At 36.2% G+C, this 19,654-nt stretch overlaps 1 protein-coding gene across 1 annotated transcript in view; it reads right to left on the reverse strand.

Annotated features, from left to right (window-relative positions):
- The window catches only part of TDRD15 (tudor domain containing 15), a 78,933-nt gene extending 60,305 nt beyond the window's left edge, over window positions 1-18,628 (reverse strand). The window contains 15 exon segments of the mRNA XM_070046842.1: window positions 12,606-12,985; window positions 12,987-13,057; window positions 13,059-13,261; window positions 13,264-13,459; window positions 13,461-13,915; window positions 13,918-14,028; window positions 14,031-14,099; window positions 14,102-14,308; window positions 14,311-15,897; window positions 16,129-16,264; window positions 16,267-16,718; window positions 16,721-17,512; window positions 17,515-17,668; window positions 17,670-17,957; window positions 17,960-18,628. Coding sequence (XP_069902943.1) covers window positions 12,606-12,985; window positions 12,987-13,057; window positions 13,059-13,261; window positions 13,264-13,459; window positions 13,461-13,915; window positions 13,918-14,028; window positions 14,031-14,099; window positions 14,102-14,308; window positions 14,311-15,897; window positions 16,129-16,264; window positions 16,267-16,718; window positions 16,721-17,512; window positions 17,515-17,668; window positions 17,670-17,957; window positions 17,960-18,628 — 5,770 coding nt within the window.
- Between the last annotated feature and the right edge of the window lie 1,026 nt (window positions 18,629-19,654).

The raw sequence follows: 19,654 nt of genomic DNA on the forward strand, positions 1-19,654 counted from the left end.
ATTTTTTTATTGGAGTATAATTGCTTTACAATGTTGTGTTAGTTTCTGCTGTACAACGAAGTGTATCAGCTATATGTATACATGTCCTCTCTTGGACCTCCCTCCCACCACCCCTCATCCCACCCATCTAGGTCATCACAGAGCACCGAGCTGAGCTCCCTGTGCTATACAGCAGGTTCCCACTAGCTCTCTATTTTACACATGGTAGTGTATATATGTCAATCCTAATCTCCCAGTTCATCCCACCTTCCTCTTCCACCCCATGCCGTGTCTACCCATCCGTTCTCTACATCTGCATCTCTATTCCTGCCTTGCAAATAGGTTCATCTGTATCATTTTTCTAGATTCCACAGATATGTGTTAATCAAAACTACAGTGAAGTATCACCACACACCCGTCAGAATGACCATCATCAAAAAATCTACAAACAACAAATGCTGGACAGGTTGTGGAGAAAAGGGAATCCTCTTGAACTGTTGGTGGGAATGTAAATAGATACAATCACGATGGAGAACAGTATGGAGGTTGCTTAAAAAACTAAAAATAGAACTACTGCATGACCCAGCAATCCCACTACTGGGCATATACCCTGAGAAAACCATAATTCAAAAAGACACATGTACCCCAATGTTCATTGCAGCTCTATTTACAATAGCCAGAACTTGGAAACAACCTAAATGTCCGTCAACAGATGAATGGACAAAGAAGATGTGATACATATATATAATGGACTATCACTCGGCCATAAAAAGGAAAGAAATTTGGTTATTTGTAGAGATGTGGATGGACCTAGAATCTGTCATACAGAGTGAAGTAAGTCAGAAAGAAGTGACAGTTTTTAATTTTTTAATTAATTAATTTTTGGCAGCGTGGTGTCTTCGTTGCTGCACGCAGGCTTCCTCTAGTTGTGTTGAGCAGGGGCTACTCTTCATTGGGGTGGATGGGCTCCTCCTGTTGTGGAGTACAGGCTCTACTTGTGAGGGCTTCAGTAGTTGTACTCGTGGGATATAGAGCGCAGGCTCAGTAGTTGTGGCACACGGGCTTAGCTGCTCCACAGCATGTGGGCTCTTCCCAGACCAGGGATCGAACGCATTTCCCCTGCATTGGCAGGCGGATTCTTAACCACTGTGACACCAGGGAAGCCATGATAGTTTTTAAGTATTAAGGGTTGAGATGATAGTATCTATCCTCAAGAAATAAACACATAATCAGATATATCAACAAATAAACTGCAGTCTGAGATCTGGCGTGGGGTGGATATAGGACTTCAATTAACAAATGTTTTTTGAATAAACAGTTAATTTTTTAAAAGATTATTAGTCCTGGGCTTCCCTGGTGGTGCAGTGGTTGAAAGTCCGCCTGCCCATGCAGGGGATGCGGGTTCATGCCCCGGGTCCGGGAGGATCCCACATGCCGCGGAGCGGCTGGGCCCGTGAGCCATGGCCGCTGAGCCTGCACGTACAGAGCCTGTGCTCCACAACGGGAGAGGCCACAACAGTAAGAGGCCCGCGTACCACAAAAAAAAAAAAAAAGATTATTAGTCCTTAATAAGGAATAAAGCCTCTTCCTTCAGTTTACAGTGATATTCACAAGTGTACAGGAGGAAGGTTTTTAAATAAGTGTGCAGATAATTTCCAGCATGGGATTAAGGAACCTTATCATGATGGGTTTAGTCTGTCTGCAGGACAAAGATACAGAAATCAGGCAGTCTGATACTGTTTTTCTTTGCCTTCCTGATTCAAACAGTTCAGAAATACTTGCATGAAGGCTTACTGATCCAAAGTCTCCAAAATAAAACTTTCATTTGTTTTGTGCCTTCCCAAAAGGTACAAGTTACCTCAGTTCCCAACAAAAATCTAAAATGGGATATAAGGAATAAAATGCAAACAAAATGACTTTGAGGTATCCCTGCAAATATCCATCACTATGCTCTCTCTATAAAAAAGTGATGCTTTTTTTTTTTATGTTTAAAAGCAAAAATTAGGAAGTCAAATAATGTCAGGGGCTATCAAGGATATGGAGGAAAGGAAATTTGACAGTATAAACTGGCGCAGCCATCTGGAGAGCAATCTGGCACTGCTTTCTGAAATTAACCATGCCCATACTTCATGATCCTGCAATTCCATTTATGTGTGTATCCACTAGACAATCTTAAGTAAAAAAACTAAAGGAGACAGATATGATAAAATTCTTCAGCATAAACCATAAAACAAAATATACTTGTTAAATAAAATTTAATAAATTTTGTACAATGTAGGACACCATCCAAAAAGAAGATATTTGCAAGTGCCCCAAAATGACAAAGAATATCTAGAGCTGTACTACCCAATGCATGAGCCACTATCCACATGTGACTAGTTAATTAATTAAAATTAAAAAGTCAATTCTTCAATCACAGTAGTCAATAGCTGCATGTGACTAGTGGTCCCTGTAGTACTGGACATCACAAAGTAACATTTCCATCATCATAGAAAGTTCTACTGGATATTTCTGATCCAGAATATACAAGGAACTCATGCAAACCAATAAGGGGCAGCAGGAAGCGCAATAGTAAAATAGGACAAGGATATATATAACAAGCATAAAATGTATGCTCAAAAAGTAGTAATAAGAGAAATAAAAATGAAAACATTACATCACTATTATACCATTAATACTAACCAAATGAAAGTTAGGCAATGTCAAGTATTGGTGGGAATGTTAAGGCACAATAATGATAATTTACTGCTGGTGGCTGTGTGGACTGCTGTAGCCATTCTGGAAAGCAATCTAACACTTCTCGGTGAGATTAAACACAAGTATTCTCTTTTTCAGAAATTTCATTCATTGACATATATTAAAAATTATCACAAAGACAACCCCTGGAACATATAAGAGAACATTCACTGAAGCACTGTGGAAAACAGAGGGGAAAAAAAGGGGCAGATGAGGAAAAGGAGATGGAGGAATAGAGACAGGAAAAGAGATGAAGACAGGTAAAGAAACAGAAATGGTAAAAGATGAAGACAGGTGTGACAGAGCAAAAGGAATAAACGAGAATATCAAAAATAATAAATAGCAAGCAGGTTTTAAAGAGAAGAGATATAATGGGTAAAAGAAATATTTAAAGATATAGTGACTGGGGCTTCTCTGGTGGCGCAGTGGTTGAGAGTCCGCCTGCCGAAGCAGGGTACACGGGTTCGTGCCCCGGTTCGGGATGATCCCACATGCTGTGGAGCGGCTGGGCCCATGAGCCATGGCCACTGAGCCTGCGCATCCAGAGCCTGTGCTCCACAATGGGAGAAGCCACAACAGTGAGAGGCCCGCGTACCGCAAAAAATAAATAAATAAACAAACAAACAAATAAAGTTGCTGAAAACAATTAAAATATATCCATATTTTTAAAAATTATGAGTACATTTTAAAAAATAAAAGTAGTCGGTTACTTATCTTAGATTTCTATGAGAAATGCTAAGTGAGAAAAGCAAAATGCAGAAAATTGTATGATCATTTTTTATAAAACATAACAAAAATGTGTACATTGTATTTATATGCTAACATCATTAAATTCACTCATGCACTGAATTATACGCACATGGAGAAAATTTGGCTGTTATGACCTACCTTAGGGCAGAGATGGAAGAATTATATAAACAGAAATTATAAGAATTATTAGAACAGAGAAAAGAGGAAGGGAGGGGAATCCAAGCAAATGAAGGAAAAGAAAAAGTGCAGGAAACAACTATACTTAAAAATGAATGACATGATTATATTTATTCATGTATGTTAAATTATATATAAGGTACATGTATAACATCACACATGCTCAAAAAATCCTACCCTTACTTTAGGCACCTGAAATATCTTTTACCTTAAAAAAGAAAAAAAAGGCTTAAAAATTAAGAGAAGACAATCACGGAAAAATGAATAGAAATAAAGGAAACTAAAAGGAATTTAAACCATATAGGACTGAGTGCCACTAGATGCCAGCAAAACGCTCCAAAAAATTATAGAAACATTTTTCTGAACTGCTAGACATTTTTCTTTACCTCAAAAAAAATATTCAAATTAGATGTAGAGATTACAAGGAATGAAGTTCCTTAATAGACTATAACCCATATAATAAAGAGGTTGATTGATATATAATTCCCTATTTCCTAAGTCATCTGAAACATTTTCAGTTTTAAAAATTCATGAATTATGCCCTCTGATAAGATGACAAAATTTAATATTTAATCAATATGCATTTATCTCATATCTATTATGTGTAAAATATGTAGGCAAATTGAAAGAATCATTATATTTATTCAATTTTTAGTCAAGCAGAACTACAAATTAAATAGAATGCTTACAAATAAACCAGTACAGACTAATGTACAATGGCACAAGAGCTATCTAGAATTCAGATATAGTCACGTGACTTATCATCCCAAAACCGAATAAATGAATAAGTAAGCCATTAGGCAGCTAAATGTGTGTCATAAACATTTTCACTGAAACTCATACTTTATACATTACTGAGCATCTTTACCACATCTACACACACCAAAAAAAGGTCTAATGATTCTTATAATGTGTTTATGTTATCCAGTTGTTCTAGTTACCACCTCAGAGCTTAATGTATAAAACAACTATTTTACCAAGTTCGTGCATCCTGCAGCTTAGAAATTTGGACATGATGGAGTTGGGTTGTCTCTGCACAATGCCCATGGCAAGGACAACTCAAATGGCTGGGTTCTAGAACTGTTGACAGGAATCCTTATACACGGTTTCTCCATGTGGCTTGGGTTTCCTCCCCAGCCTGCATGCTGAAAGTTGGATTTCTTTCATGATAGTCCAGGCAACCACATTCAACTGTTTCAGAAAATAAGGTGAAATCTGCATCACTGTTTATGACCCAGCCTTGCAAGGTCACATTGCATCACTTCTACCCTATGCTTTGATCAAAGCATTCACAAGCCTGTCCAGATCCAAGTGGTGAAGAATGGCAAGGTCACACTGGATAAAAGCATGTGAGATGGGAAATATTACTGTGACAATCTCAGGATAAAACAATGTAACACAGTCTTCACTCTGGCCACAACAATTCACAGCATTCCCATATGCAGAATACACTATGCCCTTCCCTAAGACCTCCAAAATCTCAATCTATTATGGCATCAGGACAGTCTTGAACCTCCAGGTCCAAGGGTAGACTAGGCTGCCAAGAGGAAGTTCCTCAAGTACAGCTCCTTTTGATCTGAAGACCTATGAAACAAAGTGGCATGTTACCCCACACATACTTAACATACAATTGTGGGACAAGCAACGAATAACTTCTGTAGGCACTCTCATTCAAAAGAAGGAGACCAGCAGGAATTCAGTGATTGCTTGGAAATCTCTTTAGCCTAGCTGGATTCCTCAAGCTCGTTAGGTACACTTTCAGTTTTCCATATGGTGGCAGTAACAATTTTGCTAAATTTTCTTTAACTGACAAATATTTCCAGTCTCCTTTCCTACAGCTTCCAACATTTTCCTCAACTTCCTCAAAGCCCTCACTTGATGGCGTCCTTGAGGCTTGGTCAGGTTTCCTCTCTTCAAGGCCCTTTGGTTTCTACTCACTGCTCAGTCCAAAAGTTATGGCAGCCTCTCACTTCTGGTACCAAAACCTGTTCCAGTTATTATTTCAACTTACTCCAAAGCTTAGTGGTAAAAATAATGGTATTATTATGCTCACAGATTCTGTGAGGCAGAAATTCAGACAGGATAGAGCACTGCTTCACAATGTCTGGGCCTTATATAAAGGTGATATTAAAATGGTCATTAATCTGAAACTACCAAAAAAGTGCCTAAACATTTCTTCTCCATGTGGCTTGGGTTTCCTCACAGCGTGGCAACGTCAGCGTAACTAGCCTTCTTACGTGGCACCTCAGCATTAAGCACAAGTATTCCAGTGCACAAGTTAGAGGCACACAGCCTTCAGGACCAAGCCTCGGAAGTTACACAGCATCACTTCTCTACACTCTATGAAGAAGAGAATAAGGACAGGAGACAGCACTGTGGTCATTTTTGGAAAATAAAATCCTCTAATTTATCAAGAAATAAATAGTGAAGAAGACCAACGTACTACTGTCAACTATGCATAATGATGGAAGAACTAATGGCGGCAACACATATCTTTGCTGCCTCTCAAAACCCTATTAAAATAACAGGGAAAAAATAAAAAGATAAATCCCAAGGGCAGAAAAATATCAGCAATGGAAAAAGAAAACTAGTTGATACCTATTCCAATGGTCTGATCTGGGCAGATTTTGCTAGGAGATGACTATGGAGATAAAGACATACTGTCTCATCCCTAGTTACAGTTTGTCTGCCATCTCCACCCAACTCTCCCTTCCTCTCTTTCCTCTTCTAGGAAGATAATAACTTTAGCCCAACTGCTCTGAAAACAGAATCATGGTAGAGGATGAGAGCCAATCATTTAATATCTGAAATAGCATCTCCAAGTGCATACCTTACAGTGAGGTTTTATTTTTATGAAGGAGGTGAGTGGATAAGTAATAACTAAACAAATACATACATACATACATAAAAAAGAACAGAAAAAGGATTTACTGAGATTCTGTATAGAAGAAATTAGACCAATGACCCCAAGCCCAACCCCAAATGCCTAGGTGATTACCTCTCCACTACTCAACAGAAGGTACGTTTATTCTCTAAAGCAGCAGTTCTCAAACTGTGGTCTGGGTACTACTAATGGGTCCCTGAAACCCTTTCTTACCTTACCAGTCGCTAAGGTAAGAACTATTTTCATAATAATACTAAGATGTGATTTGCCTTTTCCATTCTCATTCTCTCATGAGTACAGAATGGAATTTTCCAAGAACTACATAACGTGTGATATAGAAACAGACCGAAAGCAGAAGCAAACAGGGAAACCCAGCTATCCTCCACAAAGGCAGGCATTAAATTTACAAAAATTTAAAACAATGCCAATTCTTCTATTTGGTTTCAGAAGTATTTTCATAGAATTATGTTAGTCTTAAAATTACAATATAAAATTAAAATATAATTAGATTATTTTATAATGAATATTTTAAATCTTCAATTTTTTTTTTGACACAGTATATTTTGATAGATATAATCCACATAAACAAAAGCTCTTTGGGATCTGCAATAGTTTTTAAGATTATAAAGGGAACTTGAGAACAAAAGTTTCCAATCCACTGCTCTAGAGAAATTATACCAGAAAAAAGAGAGTCTCCTAATTTGGTAATGCCAAGCACAACAGAAGGCATGGGTAACATACTGTGCTCAAAATTTGGAGACAAAATGAAATTCTGTACATGGAATCCATCGACCTGTTTCCTAATTTAGCTCCCAGATTGACAGCCTGGCATATATCCACCAAGCATATGAGGATTGTTAGCAGGGAAAACAGACCAAAGAGAAACCAACATAACAGAATGCTTTGCTCCTGTCAGATCATCCCTCAGCCCTTGAATGGAGAAGTTCCACTCTTGTTTTAAGTCCCTTCATTAATCAACATGAGTGGACCAAAAAAAAAAAAAAAAAAAAGATATTTGAGGAAAATCTCAGACCAAAACCAACAGTATAAAGGGTAAAATAAAACTTAACATTTTTGCATCACTGAAACAAAACATAGATCTATAAAAAATAACCACAGGGAGATGAAAGATCCTTTCTCAGATGAGTAGGTGGCTCTAAGTCAAAGGCATCTTGTGAACCATCATGTATTCCGATGTATACACAATCTAAGTATGAAGCGCGTCCTGGTTGACAGAGAAAAGAAAAAAGCCTTTCATATGTGTGCCTTTACTTTCTTTTTCCTACCATACTGTATTTTTAACCTTTATTGAAGTATTTTATGAGTATACAAGAGTCTTTTGAACACATTCAATTATCTCAGCCTGTGTAATTGCTGCAATGTATTAGGTCAAGTAGCTGAGAGTGCTTCTAACAGCTTGCTCAATAGGTTGAGTAAAATGTGGACTCAATGGTGTCCTACATTGAAAATGAGACGTCCAAAATTCTGTTTGTATAATATAGAACAATGATTCTCAAATAGTGGCCCCAAGACCAGCAGCAGGAAGATCCAACACAACCTAAAAAATAAAATAAAATAATCTAAGTCTCCATCTCATGAAGCTAGAAAAGCAAATCAAACACAGACTGGACAGCTACATGTAAAAGAATGAAATTAGAACACTCCCTAACACCATACACAAAAATAAACTCAAAATGGATTAAAGATCTAAATGTAAGGCCAGACACTATCAAACTCTTAGAGGAAACATAGGCAGAACACTCTATGACATAAATCACAGCAAGATCCTTTTTGACCCACCTCCTAGAGAAATGGAAATAAAAACAAAAATAAACAAATGGGACCTAATGAAACTTAAAAGCTTTTGCACAGCAAAGGAAACCATAAACAAGATGAAAAGACAACCCTCAGAATGGGAGAAAATATTTGCAAATGAAGTAACTGACAAAGGATTAATCTCCAAAATTTACAAGCAGCTCATGCAGCTCAATATCTAAAAAACAAACAACCCAATCCAAAAATGGGCAGAAGACCTAAATAGACATTTCTCCAAAGAAGATATACAGATTGCCAACAAACACATGAAAGGATGCTCAACATCATTAATCATTAGAGAAGTGCAAATCAAAACTACAATGAGGTATCACCTCACACCAGTCAGAACGGCCATCATCAAAAAATCTACAAACAATAAATGCTGGAGAGGGTGTGGAGAAAAGGGAACCCTCTTGCACTGTTGGTGGGAATGTAAATTGATACAGCTACTATGAAGAACAGTATGGAGGTTCCTTAAAAAACTAAAAATAGAACTACCATACGACCCAGCAATCCCACTACTGGGCATATACCCTGAGAAAACCATAATTCAAAAAGAATCATGTACCAAAATGTTCACTGCAGCTCTATTTACAATAGCCAGGACATGGAAGCAACCTAAGTGTCCATCAACAGATGAATGGATAAAGAAGATGTGGCACATATATACAATGGAATATTACTCAGCCATAAAAATAAATGAAATTGAGTTATTTGTAGTGAGGTGGATGGACCTAGAGTCTGTCGTACAGAGTGAAGTCAGAAAGAGAAAAACAAATACCATACGCTAACACATATAAACGGAATCTAAAAAAAAAAAAAAAGGTTCTGGTGAACCTAGGGGCAGGACAGGAATAAAGACGCAGACGTAGAGAATGGACTTGAGGACGGGGAAGGGGAAGCTGGGACGAAGTGAGAGAGTGGCATGGACATATATACACTACCAAATGTAAAATAGATAGCTAGTGGGAAGCAGCCGCATAGCACAGGGAGATCAGCTCGGTGCTTTGTGACCACCTAGAGGGGTGGGATAGGGAGGATGGGAGGGAGACGCAAGAGGAAGGAGATATGGGGATATATGTATATGTATAGCTGATTCACTTTGGTATAAAGCAGAAACACACCACTGTAAAAGCAATTATACTCCAATAAAGATGTTAAAAAAATTACCTTGAATGTTTAAATACTGATATGTTACAGTAGGCTGAATGTATGAGAAATTTAAGCCAATTTTCTAAATATAAGAGGCAGCAACTTCTATAACTAAAATAATGCTGCTAGGCCATTTCTAACACAACGTCTTTTACTCTGAATTAAGTTTAGCAGAGGATTACTGTGACTCATTATGTATAGTCTGGATTCCAAATACAGAAAGGGACAGTTTCTAAAAGTTTTCACACATAAAATCCAGAATTACTATTTTCACTCACGAAATAATTCAGGAAGTTATCCATAATACTTTCTAGAATAGTGGTTCTCAACCTTGGCTCTACACTAGAATCACCTGGGGAACTTTAAAATCCTAATGGCAAGGCCATAGCCTGACCAATTAAAACAATCTCTAAAAGTGAGACCCAGGCGTCAGAGTTTTAAAAAACGTCCTTTCTTAATGCCAATGCAAAGCCTAGGTTGAAAACCACTGCTGTTAGAGCCCCTCTGGTAACATTTTTAATAGGCGAGAGAGTTTCTCAAGCACAATATTTATTGATTATCTTCAAACAAGAGCTACTAGAACCATTTTCCTCTAGACTCAGAGAGCCCACAGGCAATAACAGCAGCAAACAGCAGTAGTTACTACTGCCCTTGGACAAGTAATACAGGTGGAAGGAGCTCGGATGGTACTCAAGACAAATAAATCAGTGTATGTTGTTTTCTTTTGTTTTGTTTTAAAACTATAATTATAGCAAACTTATCAGTCTATTCTTAGTCCGTAAAACCATATTTCTTTTATTTGTCTCACTGAAGTTATGATTTTTCCTTAAACGGGACCTCAAATTTTTTAAGAAGTATAATTTGTTTGATTCCCTGACTCCTTTTATAACTGCTACTTTCACACTTTAATTCACTTTTTGATTCACCGTGTGCTAAGGAATGCAGGAAGTGAGATAGAAATGGGGACCAAAAGTGGAATCTTAAAGAATCTGATAGGAAAAACAAAGAAGGCAGAAACATACACAGGTAAAGGAACAATAAAAGATATATATGTGCCAAAATGTATGGACTGATCATCAAGAGTTTTATAGAAAAACTCTTCCTCAAATAAACTATTTTTTAAGTATAAATAATGAATAAAAGTAGACTTTGGAATTGGAGAAATCTGAGTTTAAATTTTCAGTTCCTTACTTACCAGCTTTATATGCACGGGAAATTTACTTAATTTCCCTGAGCCTTATCCATAAAATAGTGATAATAACTTTGGGGGAGAGGGGTACTGCTTCCCATTCCCGATCTTCCTTCCATGTCAAAGTATTCATGATTGAGGCACACTCCTAGCATAACAATTCTCTGGTCTCTTTCCTCCCTTATACACAAGGAGTAGAGGCAATCTGACTGGTCCATTTACAATGAGAAAGATCTATGTTGGATTAGCCTCTTCCTCCTCCCTCTCTCCCTTTATAGAGATAACTACCTCAAGCTGTAAGGTTTACATGGGTAAGCCCCCATATGGAGAAACACTCCTCTGTGGCTATGTGGTAAGTCTAGTTTACTGATTCAATATTGGTAAACCCATTTGCCCATGGATATAAGCCACATTCATCATTCTTTTTCTTTAATAAATGTGATATGTTGCTCATCAATTGTCTTTCTCCTTGTCTCTCTGTAAAGTGGTTTTGAATTCAGGCAAAGAAGCAGGATACTAGTTATTAGAGTCCATTTTAAACCTTAATATCAACCTACTTTATAGAATTGTGGTAAGCTTTAAATGAGCTAATACACATAAATCACCACACAGTACCTGGAACACAGTAAATAAGCACTCTACTATGATAAAAGAGTGATAAAAGAGTGATTCAAAAATAAGAAAAAAGGGCCAATTTTAAGGCATTGATCAATTCACTATAAAACATCTAATATGAATTCAAATGAAATCCTCTTTCTAAAATACATCAACAAAAACAAGACACCTCCATTCATTCACAGAATGTAACCGGCTATGATACTAGTTATAATATGGAATAATATACCAATTTACAGGCAGAACAAACATTCATTAAGCAGAGAACATTCTTTATAGCCTACAAAATCCTCACTAATCCATACAGAAAACGAAATACAATATGCATAAGCCAAATTGACAATACTCTAGCATGTAAAAATATTAAAATTTTAACAGTATTTTAGAATCAATTTGATGTCTAAAAATTTTCAGATGAAATGTGCTGGAGTCAGCTTATTCTGTAAGTTCAACTGCATTATCATTATGCTGAGAATCACACTCAAAAAACCTGAAGATATATTTAATCTAATAAGAAACATAATAGAAAACTGATTCTTCAAAATGAGCCCAGGAAGCTCTCTAACAGTAGCAAGATCAACCTGAGATCTATGGACCTTCAGGAGTTTTGTGAAATCCCTGAAATGTGTAAAATGTCATGCATGTGTGCACGCATATGTGGTTCAAACCCTCTACTTTCATTACATTATCAAGGGTCACCATTCAAAAAAGGTAAAAATAGCGAAGCATCATTTTATAATTCAAGTGATCACTTCTAGTTATCCATTTATTCAAATTTTTTAGTAAAATCTTGCAGGATATTTTCAACTTGAATAATTTTAGTAAATAACAAACTTCTAAAGAATCAAAAATCTACAAATGTTACAGAAAATTTTTTTTTTAAATGGCTACTTACCTTTCAAATGTTCTGATATATTTTTTTTTTATTAACGTGCAATGCTTTTTCTGGTGTTCTCAAGTCCATTGTATTATTTTCCTGTACTCCACTTGGTAGTTTTTCAGAAATGTTTTCAATGCAATCGGTGTTATCATTCAAACCATTAGGTAGTTCCCAAAATGAAGCTGCTGCACATGTATCAAATGCAGTGGTACTTCAGGGATTATGTTTTCCACTACCAACCTTCTTCCTCAGTGTTAAATTTCTAGAATGTAATCTTTTACTAATATGGCTTTTCTTTAAGAGGTTCTTACAGACATCTTTCCTCTTTATAGTTTTCTGCCTTTTCAGCTTTTGCTTCTCAGTGCACATACAATTCATACTTTCTCTTTTGTAATAACTTTGATCTAACAATTGGCAAACAGGCTTACTCTTTGATTTATATTGGATTTTAGTAGATCCAGTAGCAGTAACTGCATTGAGATGATCTGAATCTTTAGAATAAATTGCAAGACCATAGTCAACTAACATATCTGCCAAAGTATTTTTCTCATGAATGATATCTACCTTCAGTTTTGTTTCAAAACTGTATTCCCTAAACTAAGAAACTAAGCCTGGTTTACTCAGGAAATCTTGAAAAAAACTTTTGGCTTCTTCATTCCAATGCTTCCCTTTAGCAGGTAAGATACCATATAAGATGCAAGGATAACTTAGCCTCAGCAAATTCAGAAGTTCCTCAGGAACAACTTTAAGATTTTTTATATCTGAATAAAGTATGTAAACAGAAAATCCATAGTCAATCAATACAAGAAGACTGATCAGAGACTTAAGAAATTTCTACCCTATTCCACTGATCTTCCAATTCATATTTGAACAAACAACTTAGAACCTGGAATTACGTGCTCTTGAGGCACTGTTTTTAAGTCTTCTGGTAGATCAGAAAGCAACATAAAGAGAGATTTCATTATGTCAAAGAAATCTTCTAACTGAACAAAGAAGTCTGATGGATCAGAAACAGCAGTGGCAATACCAGAATATTGCCCACCATTTTGGAGTTCTGACCAAGTAAATGATCTTATTGTACATGTGATACAGGAGTCTTAGATTCGACGTTGAAAATAACTTCTGAAGATCTAAATTTGTTTTCTTCAACATGAACTGTATTTAAATTTAAATATTCCAAAAGTAACAGGCCATCTATCAAAATTTCTACTTCCCAGGCAGAGTCTAAATATTTCAGAAAAAGGATGTTTATTTCCAAATGAGCAACTAAGCACACAATGGACTCAAATGGCAATGTTCCTAAAATGTTCAAACCAAATTCATTTACAAGGCACAGCTTGTCTTGGAATATTTCTGCTTTCATTAATAAACACCTTGGTATTACATAAGGGCACTATTTCATACCTACCATGATCTACTAAAAAAACAAGCACTTTCTTAACACACTTTTTTCCTACTTTTGATTGATATCACTTCAAAGTTTTTTTAGATTTTACCAAGCATTCTAAGCCTTTTTCAATATTTTCCATTGATAAAAAAGAGGGTTTTTTTACTCCTTTAGTAATTAATACTGTTAAATCTGATAAAATCTTTTTATTTTTAGATAACTTCACATAAAATATCCCACATTTTGCAACATAAAGTATTTCAGCCTTTTCAAGTTGTCCAGGTTTTAACTCTTCAAAAGGAATATTAACCAGTTGTTGGTAGGATGGTTGAAGGATCATAGAACCTTCATACCTTTATCAATAGGGCTCACCTTTTGAGAGACAACCTTAGGGATTTGCAATACTGTTTTCTGTAGTTTTGAACATGCTGTCCATTTCAGGAGTTCATTAATGACACATTTTCATCACAAATTATATTTACTTCCAATTTCTGTTCATGCTTTTTCAAAAACTCACAAGAAACTGTTTTATTACTCTTGAATCAAAATAATCCACAGTTTTGCTGTACCATATTTCATCAGGCTCATTCTACTTTACTCCACTAAGGAAAGAATGAACTCCTAGCTGAGGAATAGTTAAGAATTCCTTCTTAATTTCATAAATTTTTGATGTGTTTACTACTCCAATGTTACCATAGTCAATAAATTCCACTTCAAAAGAATTTCCTAGTAAAATTTTCTTAAAATGGCATTGTCACCAGAGTATTCTGCAACTACAAGATCTCCCACCACAGGTTTGACTGATTTTCTCTCTTTCACTGTATTGGCTCTTCTTGCATTTAGAGCATCCGCTAGGCTCATGATTACATTTTCAGTCTTGGCAAGCTGAATATGGAAACTTGCTGGATTACTTATATTAGAAACATATTCTTTAACTTTGGCATTCAAGTAAATTTTGGGTTGAGGAAGGTCTTTAATCTGTGGTCTAGCATGATTATATGTGTTTTGTGAGGCTGCCTGATTTAATTCTCTGATAAAAGACTGTGATACAACCCTTACTGATTTCTGGTCCACATCACTTTCATCAAGAATATGTGCAGACCCAGGGGCAATTTTTACACCTTTATTTTTAAATCCATCATTCAAAGACTTCTTCACCTTGTTTTTTGACACAAGTTCAACTTTACAACAAACTGATGGTTTCAAACGCCTGCCATATATACTTTTGGGATTCATTAACTGATCTATTTTGCTTTCAGAATATGTTATTAGACTAGTTTTACTTATTGTACTATGGTGATAATTGTTTTCTATTTTGCCTTTCAAGGAAACAGCAAGTTTCTCATTTGTTTTAGGACGCTTTTCCACACATTGTGCTTGGCCACAATGTTTTTCTCCATAAGCATGAATCAACATTTTAATTTTCTGATTTATATGTTGATATCCATCATATAAGTCTACACCAAGCTGGCCATCTGGCTCCTTGGACAATATTATTGCCCTTAATGGTTTTCCCAAAAAATTATCTTCAACCCAGCTATTGATTTCTGCTGGAATATCTACATCTCTAAGAGCTGACAAAAAACATTTAATAGCTTGCATAGGTGTAAACAGCAACTCTGATAACTCATCTGAAACATCCCTCAACATACTTTCTTCTACTAATTGCTTATTTCCAAAGTCCACAAAATATACCAGGAAGTCAGATAATGAACCTGTCGGCATCGCTAAAGCTCTATAAGGGAGACCATCCTCTACATACTTAGATATACACAATCTCATTTTACTAAAATCAGATTTGTGGCACTGACTGAGGTTACTAATCTCTGTGATTTTTGTTTCTGTCATCTCTAGGTCTTTATTATTTCTACTAAGTTGGCAATAAAACTTTTTGGGACTATATATGTGAGATATATATATTTCTTCCTCACTTCCAATTTTTATATTGAAGGAAGAATAACTGTAAAGACTAACTGAAGATGGAAATGGCTTTGATACTGTACTATACTGTGCAGAGCCATGATTAAGAAATTTTCTTGCACTAGCAAATGGAGATTGTAAATCCACCAAATTACATAAACAGTTTGGATATATAAGAACTAAGGCATAGATGACACAAGTCAATAACCCTCTAAATGAAGAAATAAAATTCCCAAGGTCTCTGCATGCTTCTCTCGTCCAATTGAATACTTTACAACTAATGGGTTCAACTAAATGGTTAAGACTGCATCTGAAGGCCTGACCTTCTAAAACAAGGAAACATGGTTTAAAAGCAGAAAAATCTTTAATTAAAACTCTTTCCTGGTAACCATAATCAACAAGTACCACATCAAATTCTTTTTTTTTTTTTTTTTTTTTTGCGGTACGCGGGCCTCTCACTGTTGTGGCCTCTCCCGTTGCGGAGCACAGGCTCCGGATGCGCAGGCTCAGCGGCCATGGCTCACGGGCCCAGCCACTCCGCGGCACGTGGGATCTTCCCAGACCGGGGCACGAACCCGTGTCCCCTGCATCGGCAGGCAGACTCCCAACCACTGCGCCACCCGGGAAGCCCCCAACATCAAATTCCTTTTTTGATACTTGAGTCAAAATAGCAGCTCTATACCACTTCCCATCTTTAGAATACTTAGCAACACAAGCAATCTGCCCAATCTGATAAAGATCAGAATGAACACTATAATAATCCTGAAGTTGTTCCAATAATTCAGTAATTTTAAGTCTTCTAACTTACATTGCAGCTGGCATGAGAAGTCACCTGGGCCATAATAGTAAGAACACTTAACTTCAAGGACTGTTCCTGGTTTAAATACATATTCTTTATAAGGCCATGGTGACTCACGTCTCACAGACAAGGTGAAAGGGTTTTTTAAATCTAGGAAGTTAACAGCTGGGGACTTTAACAAAGAAAAGTTACTTCCTTTTAGCTTATCTGAACGGTACTTTTCAGGTTTAGGTCCTTCAAGAAGGGCAGATATAACTTTCTTAATATTTACTTTGTTTTTAGATTTTAAATTTAACACTGAATATTCACTTACAGATTTTGTACAACATTCTGGTTCTACTTCCCAATATTCTGCATATCCAGCTTGTAACATAAGAGAGACAACATCAATATTTTCTGAGGCTTCAATATTCTGAATATTTACAGTATACTTCTTTGAAGCAAAATTGCTTTGTTCAAGACAATTTTTTAAAAATAATCAACTGCTACCTTCATCCATAAATCTTCAACGGGAAATATATATGCAAGTGAACAACACATGGCTAAGGCAGGCAACTCACAAAACTCTGGAAGCAAAATTTTTACATCAAAAAATGGTATGGAATCAGTATTTCCGTAATCCAAGAAATAAACATTAATTTTATAACCATTAATTTCAGTAATGACAGCTCTATAAAAACGTCTGTCCTTGCTGTATCTAGCACAACAAAATAATCCAGGTTCTGGAATTCTTAGAATCAGTTCATCATTTTCACACAAATCATAAAATTTGTTTATATTTTTCATTATATCTTGAAATTCATTTTGATGTTCATTAGTACATATCCAGAAATTTGATGGGTTTAATACATATGCTACAAAAGCTATGTAGATAGCTTCTATCTCCATTTCTACAGTTTTAATAGGAAAATCTACTTTCAAAGTGTCTTTTTTATTTAGAGAATCTATTGATCATTGAGTATTTGCAATAAAACTCTCAACTGCAAAGCCGTTTACATCTGAGGCACTAGTCTCCCTCAACATATTTGAGATTTTTGAATCAGACACTGGACAAAGTACTTGGATGCCTACGGTCTTTAGCAGACACTTAGAAGTAATTGTAGACTCTTGAGTTTGTAATGTTACATAATACAAATGCTCATCCTTACTGAACCAATCAAGGTGTGCATATACTATTTGTCCTAACAAGGCTTGTTTAAATACACTTAGCTGAAATTTTCTTGCATCTCTGGACTGTGTAAATATGTCAGAGAACACGGAAATGAAAATAATGGTACTAAAATAAAATCCTGTTTAAGTTTCTTTACGTGAATTGAGGGTATAGCCTCACTACTGCCATAATCCATAAACCAAATTTTCACTTGATTATTGGGCAAGAAGAATTGCTGAAGAATTGGGCAAGAAGAATTGCTAAAGAATTCCTCTATGCCACTGTCCATTTCTCCTTTTGGCAACACAAAGTACTCCAAAATTATCACATGTGGGACTACCTTCTTGACTGATAATATCATAATGCAAAGTCAAACACACTGTCAAGTTTTCTAACTCGGGAATCCATTTAATTAGTTGGCAATAAAATTTACTTGGGCTCACGGCAGATGATACTTTTACACTTTCAATGCTGCCTACTGACAAACATGGTTGCAAATTATCCAGAACACGTTGAATATCAAGTAAGTATAAGTATTATTACTTAATGATAATTCAGGTCTTTTATGTTGTAATGAATCTGGCATTTGTTTGGGGAATTCTTTTACCATTTCCACAATAAGACAAAATGAATCTCCATCAGTAAGTCTCCCTAATTGTAATTCAAGAACCTGGGATATAATTTTTGGCACTTCAAGAAGAATCATCTGAAGAGGCAAAATAGCTCGTACACAACCTTTCACTTGTAGTCCTACCAATGACTTGAAGTAATTCAAAGCCTTAGGAGACCATTTTCCCCCAGTTGTTAATATGTTGGCAAAAATGCCAAACATTACCCATGGTGGTAGATCAAATAAGTTGCCACAGGCTGAAGCAACCTGCGTACTGTCAACTCTCAGTTCTTCTCCGCGATCTATGAGGAGCACAGTATACAGATCATTTTTCTTTTCCACAACTCTTCCTCTCTGCCATTCTCCTGATATTCTTTCTTCTACCAAACAAAATGCATCAATGTCCACATTATTTTTTACTTTTGGAATATCCTGTATTTCCCTCTGTAATATGTGGTAGTCAAACTCACATTCACTATTATTTCTGCCTTGAAATTTCACCAGAACGTCCTTGGGAAAACATTCTATATGTGATATTGTCAGATCCACATCTAAAAATGTTGGTAACAGAGATGTAGAATCCATTTTCTAAAAAGCAAATAATAAGTACCTATTAGCTTCTGGACAGACAGCTGTCAAAATTAAATGAAATTAGCCTTATATGTATATAAACACAAATCTTAAAAATAATTCTTTGCCTGCATTTACCAAACTGAACATGTTGGTAAAAGTTATATACACTGGACAAGATGAAGAGAAACAAAATGCATTTAACTGTTCACTGCCTTCCACACTTTCAAAAAATTCCATTGAAACAACCAAAAGAACATAAAAAATAGGGAGAATATATATAATCACTGGAAAACAGAAAAAAGCAATATTTTTCAGAGACTAACAAATTTCTACTAGATAATGGACTGATATGGTATAATAAAAGGAAGCCAAATAAAAACTACTGGAAAAACTCCTCCCCTCCTGTAAGAAAACTACTTTCCCTCATTCAGACCTCTTCCAACAACCCCTAATTCAAGGGGGTGAGTGCTAGAAGCAAGGTTGGATGGTGAACCAACAGGGGACACACTGTTCACACTCCCCACTCTGTGTCAATTAGCAATATTTGGGACCCTATCAGCATCATTATACAACTCCAGGATTCTTCTCTGAGGGCAACTGGCTGAGTCCCGGACACCAGTAAGGAAAGACAGGCATGGAAAGACCCTGAGGCAGGTTAAGTACATCCAGGCCTTGTCACTGACATGGGTACCCACAAAAAGTATGGAGGGAGGGGGAGAGGAAAAGAAATCTTCAGCACAGAGGCAAAGCTCTCTACTATAACTATGGCTCCAGCTAATTTTCTCTAGATTGCTGGGATCCTAAAAACTGTAATGCAAATACTCAAGAAGTATAAAATAGTCCCCAAATTCAGGTAAGAACCAACACAGTCCAACTCCCTCTAGACTCTGAGTTAATAGTTGACAATTTCTTTCTATGAGGATGAGAGAGAGAAAGTACTAGAGCTAAACAAATGAGGGAACCACTTAAAAGAAACCAAGGAAATGCTCCCCTCAGGAATAAATGTATTGAAGGAAACAGCAAAAAAAAAATTGTTTT

Source organism: Globicephala melas, chromosome 12 (genome assembly GCF_963455315.2).
Source record: "Globicephala melas chromosome 12, mGloMel1.2, whole genome shotgun sequence".
In the NCBI taxonomy this organism is placed as follows: Eukaryota; Metazoa; Chordata; class Mammalia; order Artiodactyla; family Delphinidae; genus Globicephala; species Globicephala melas.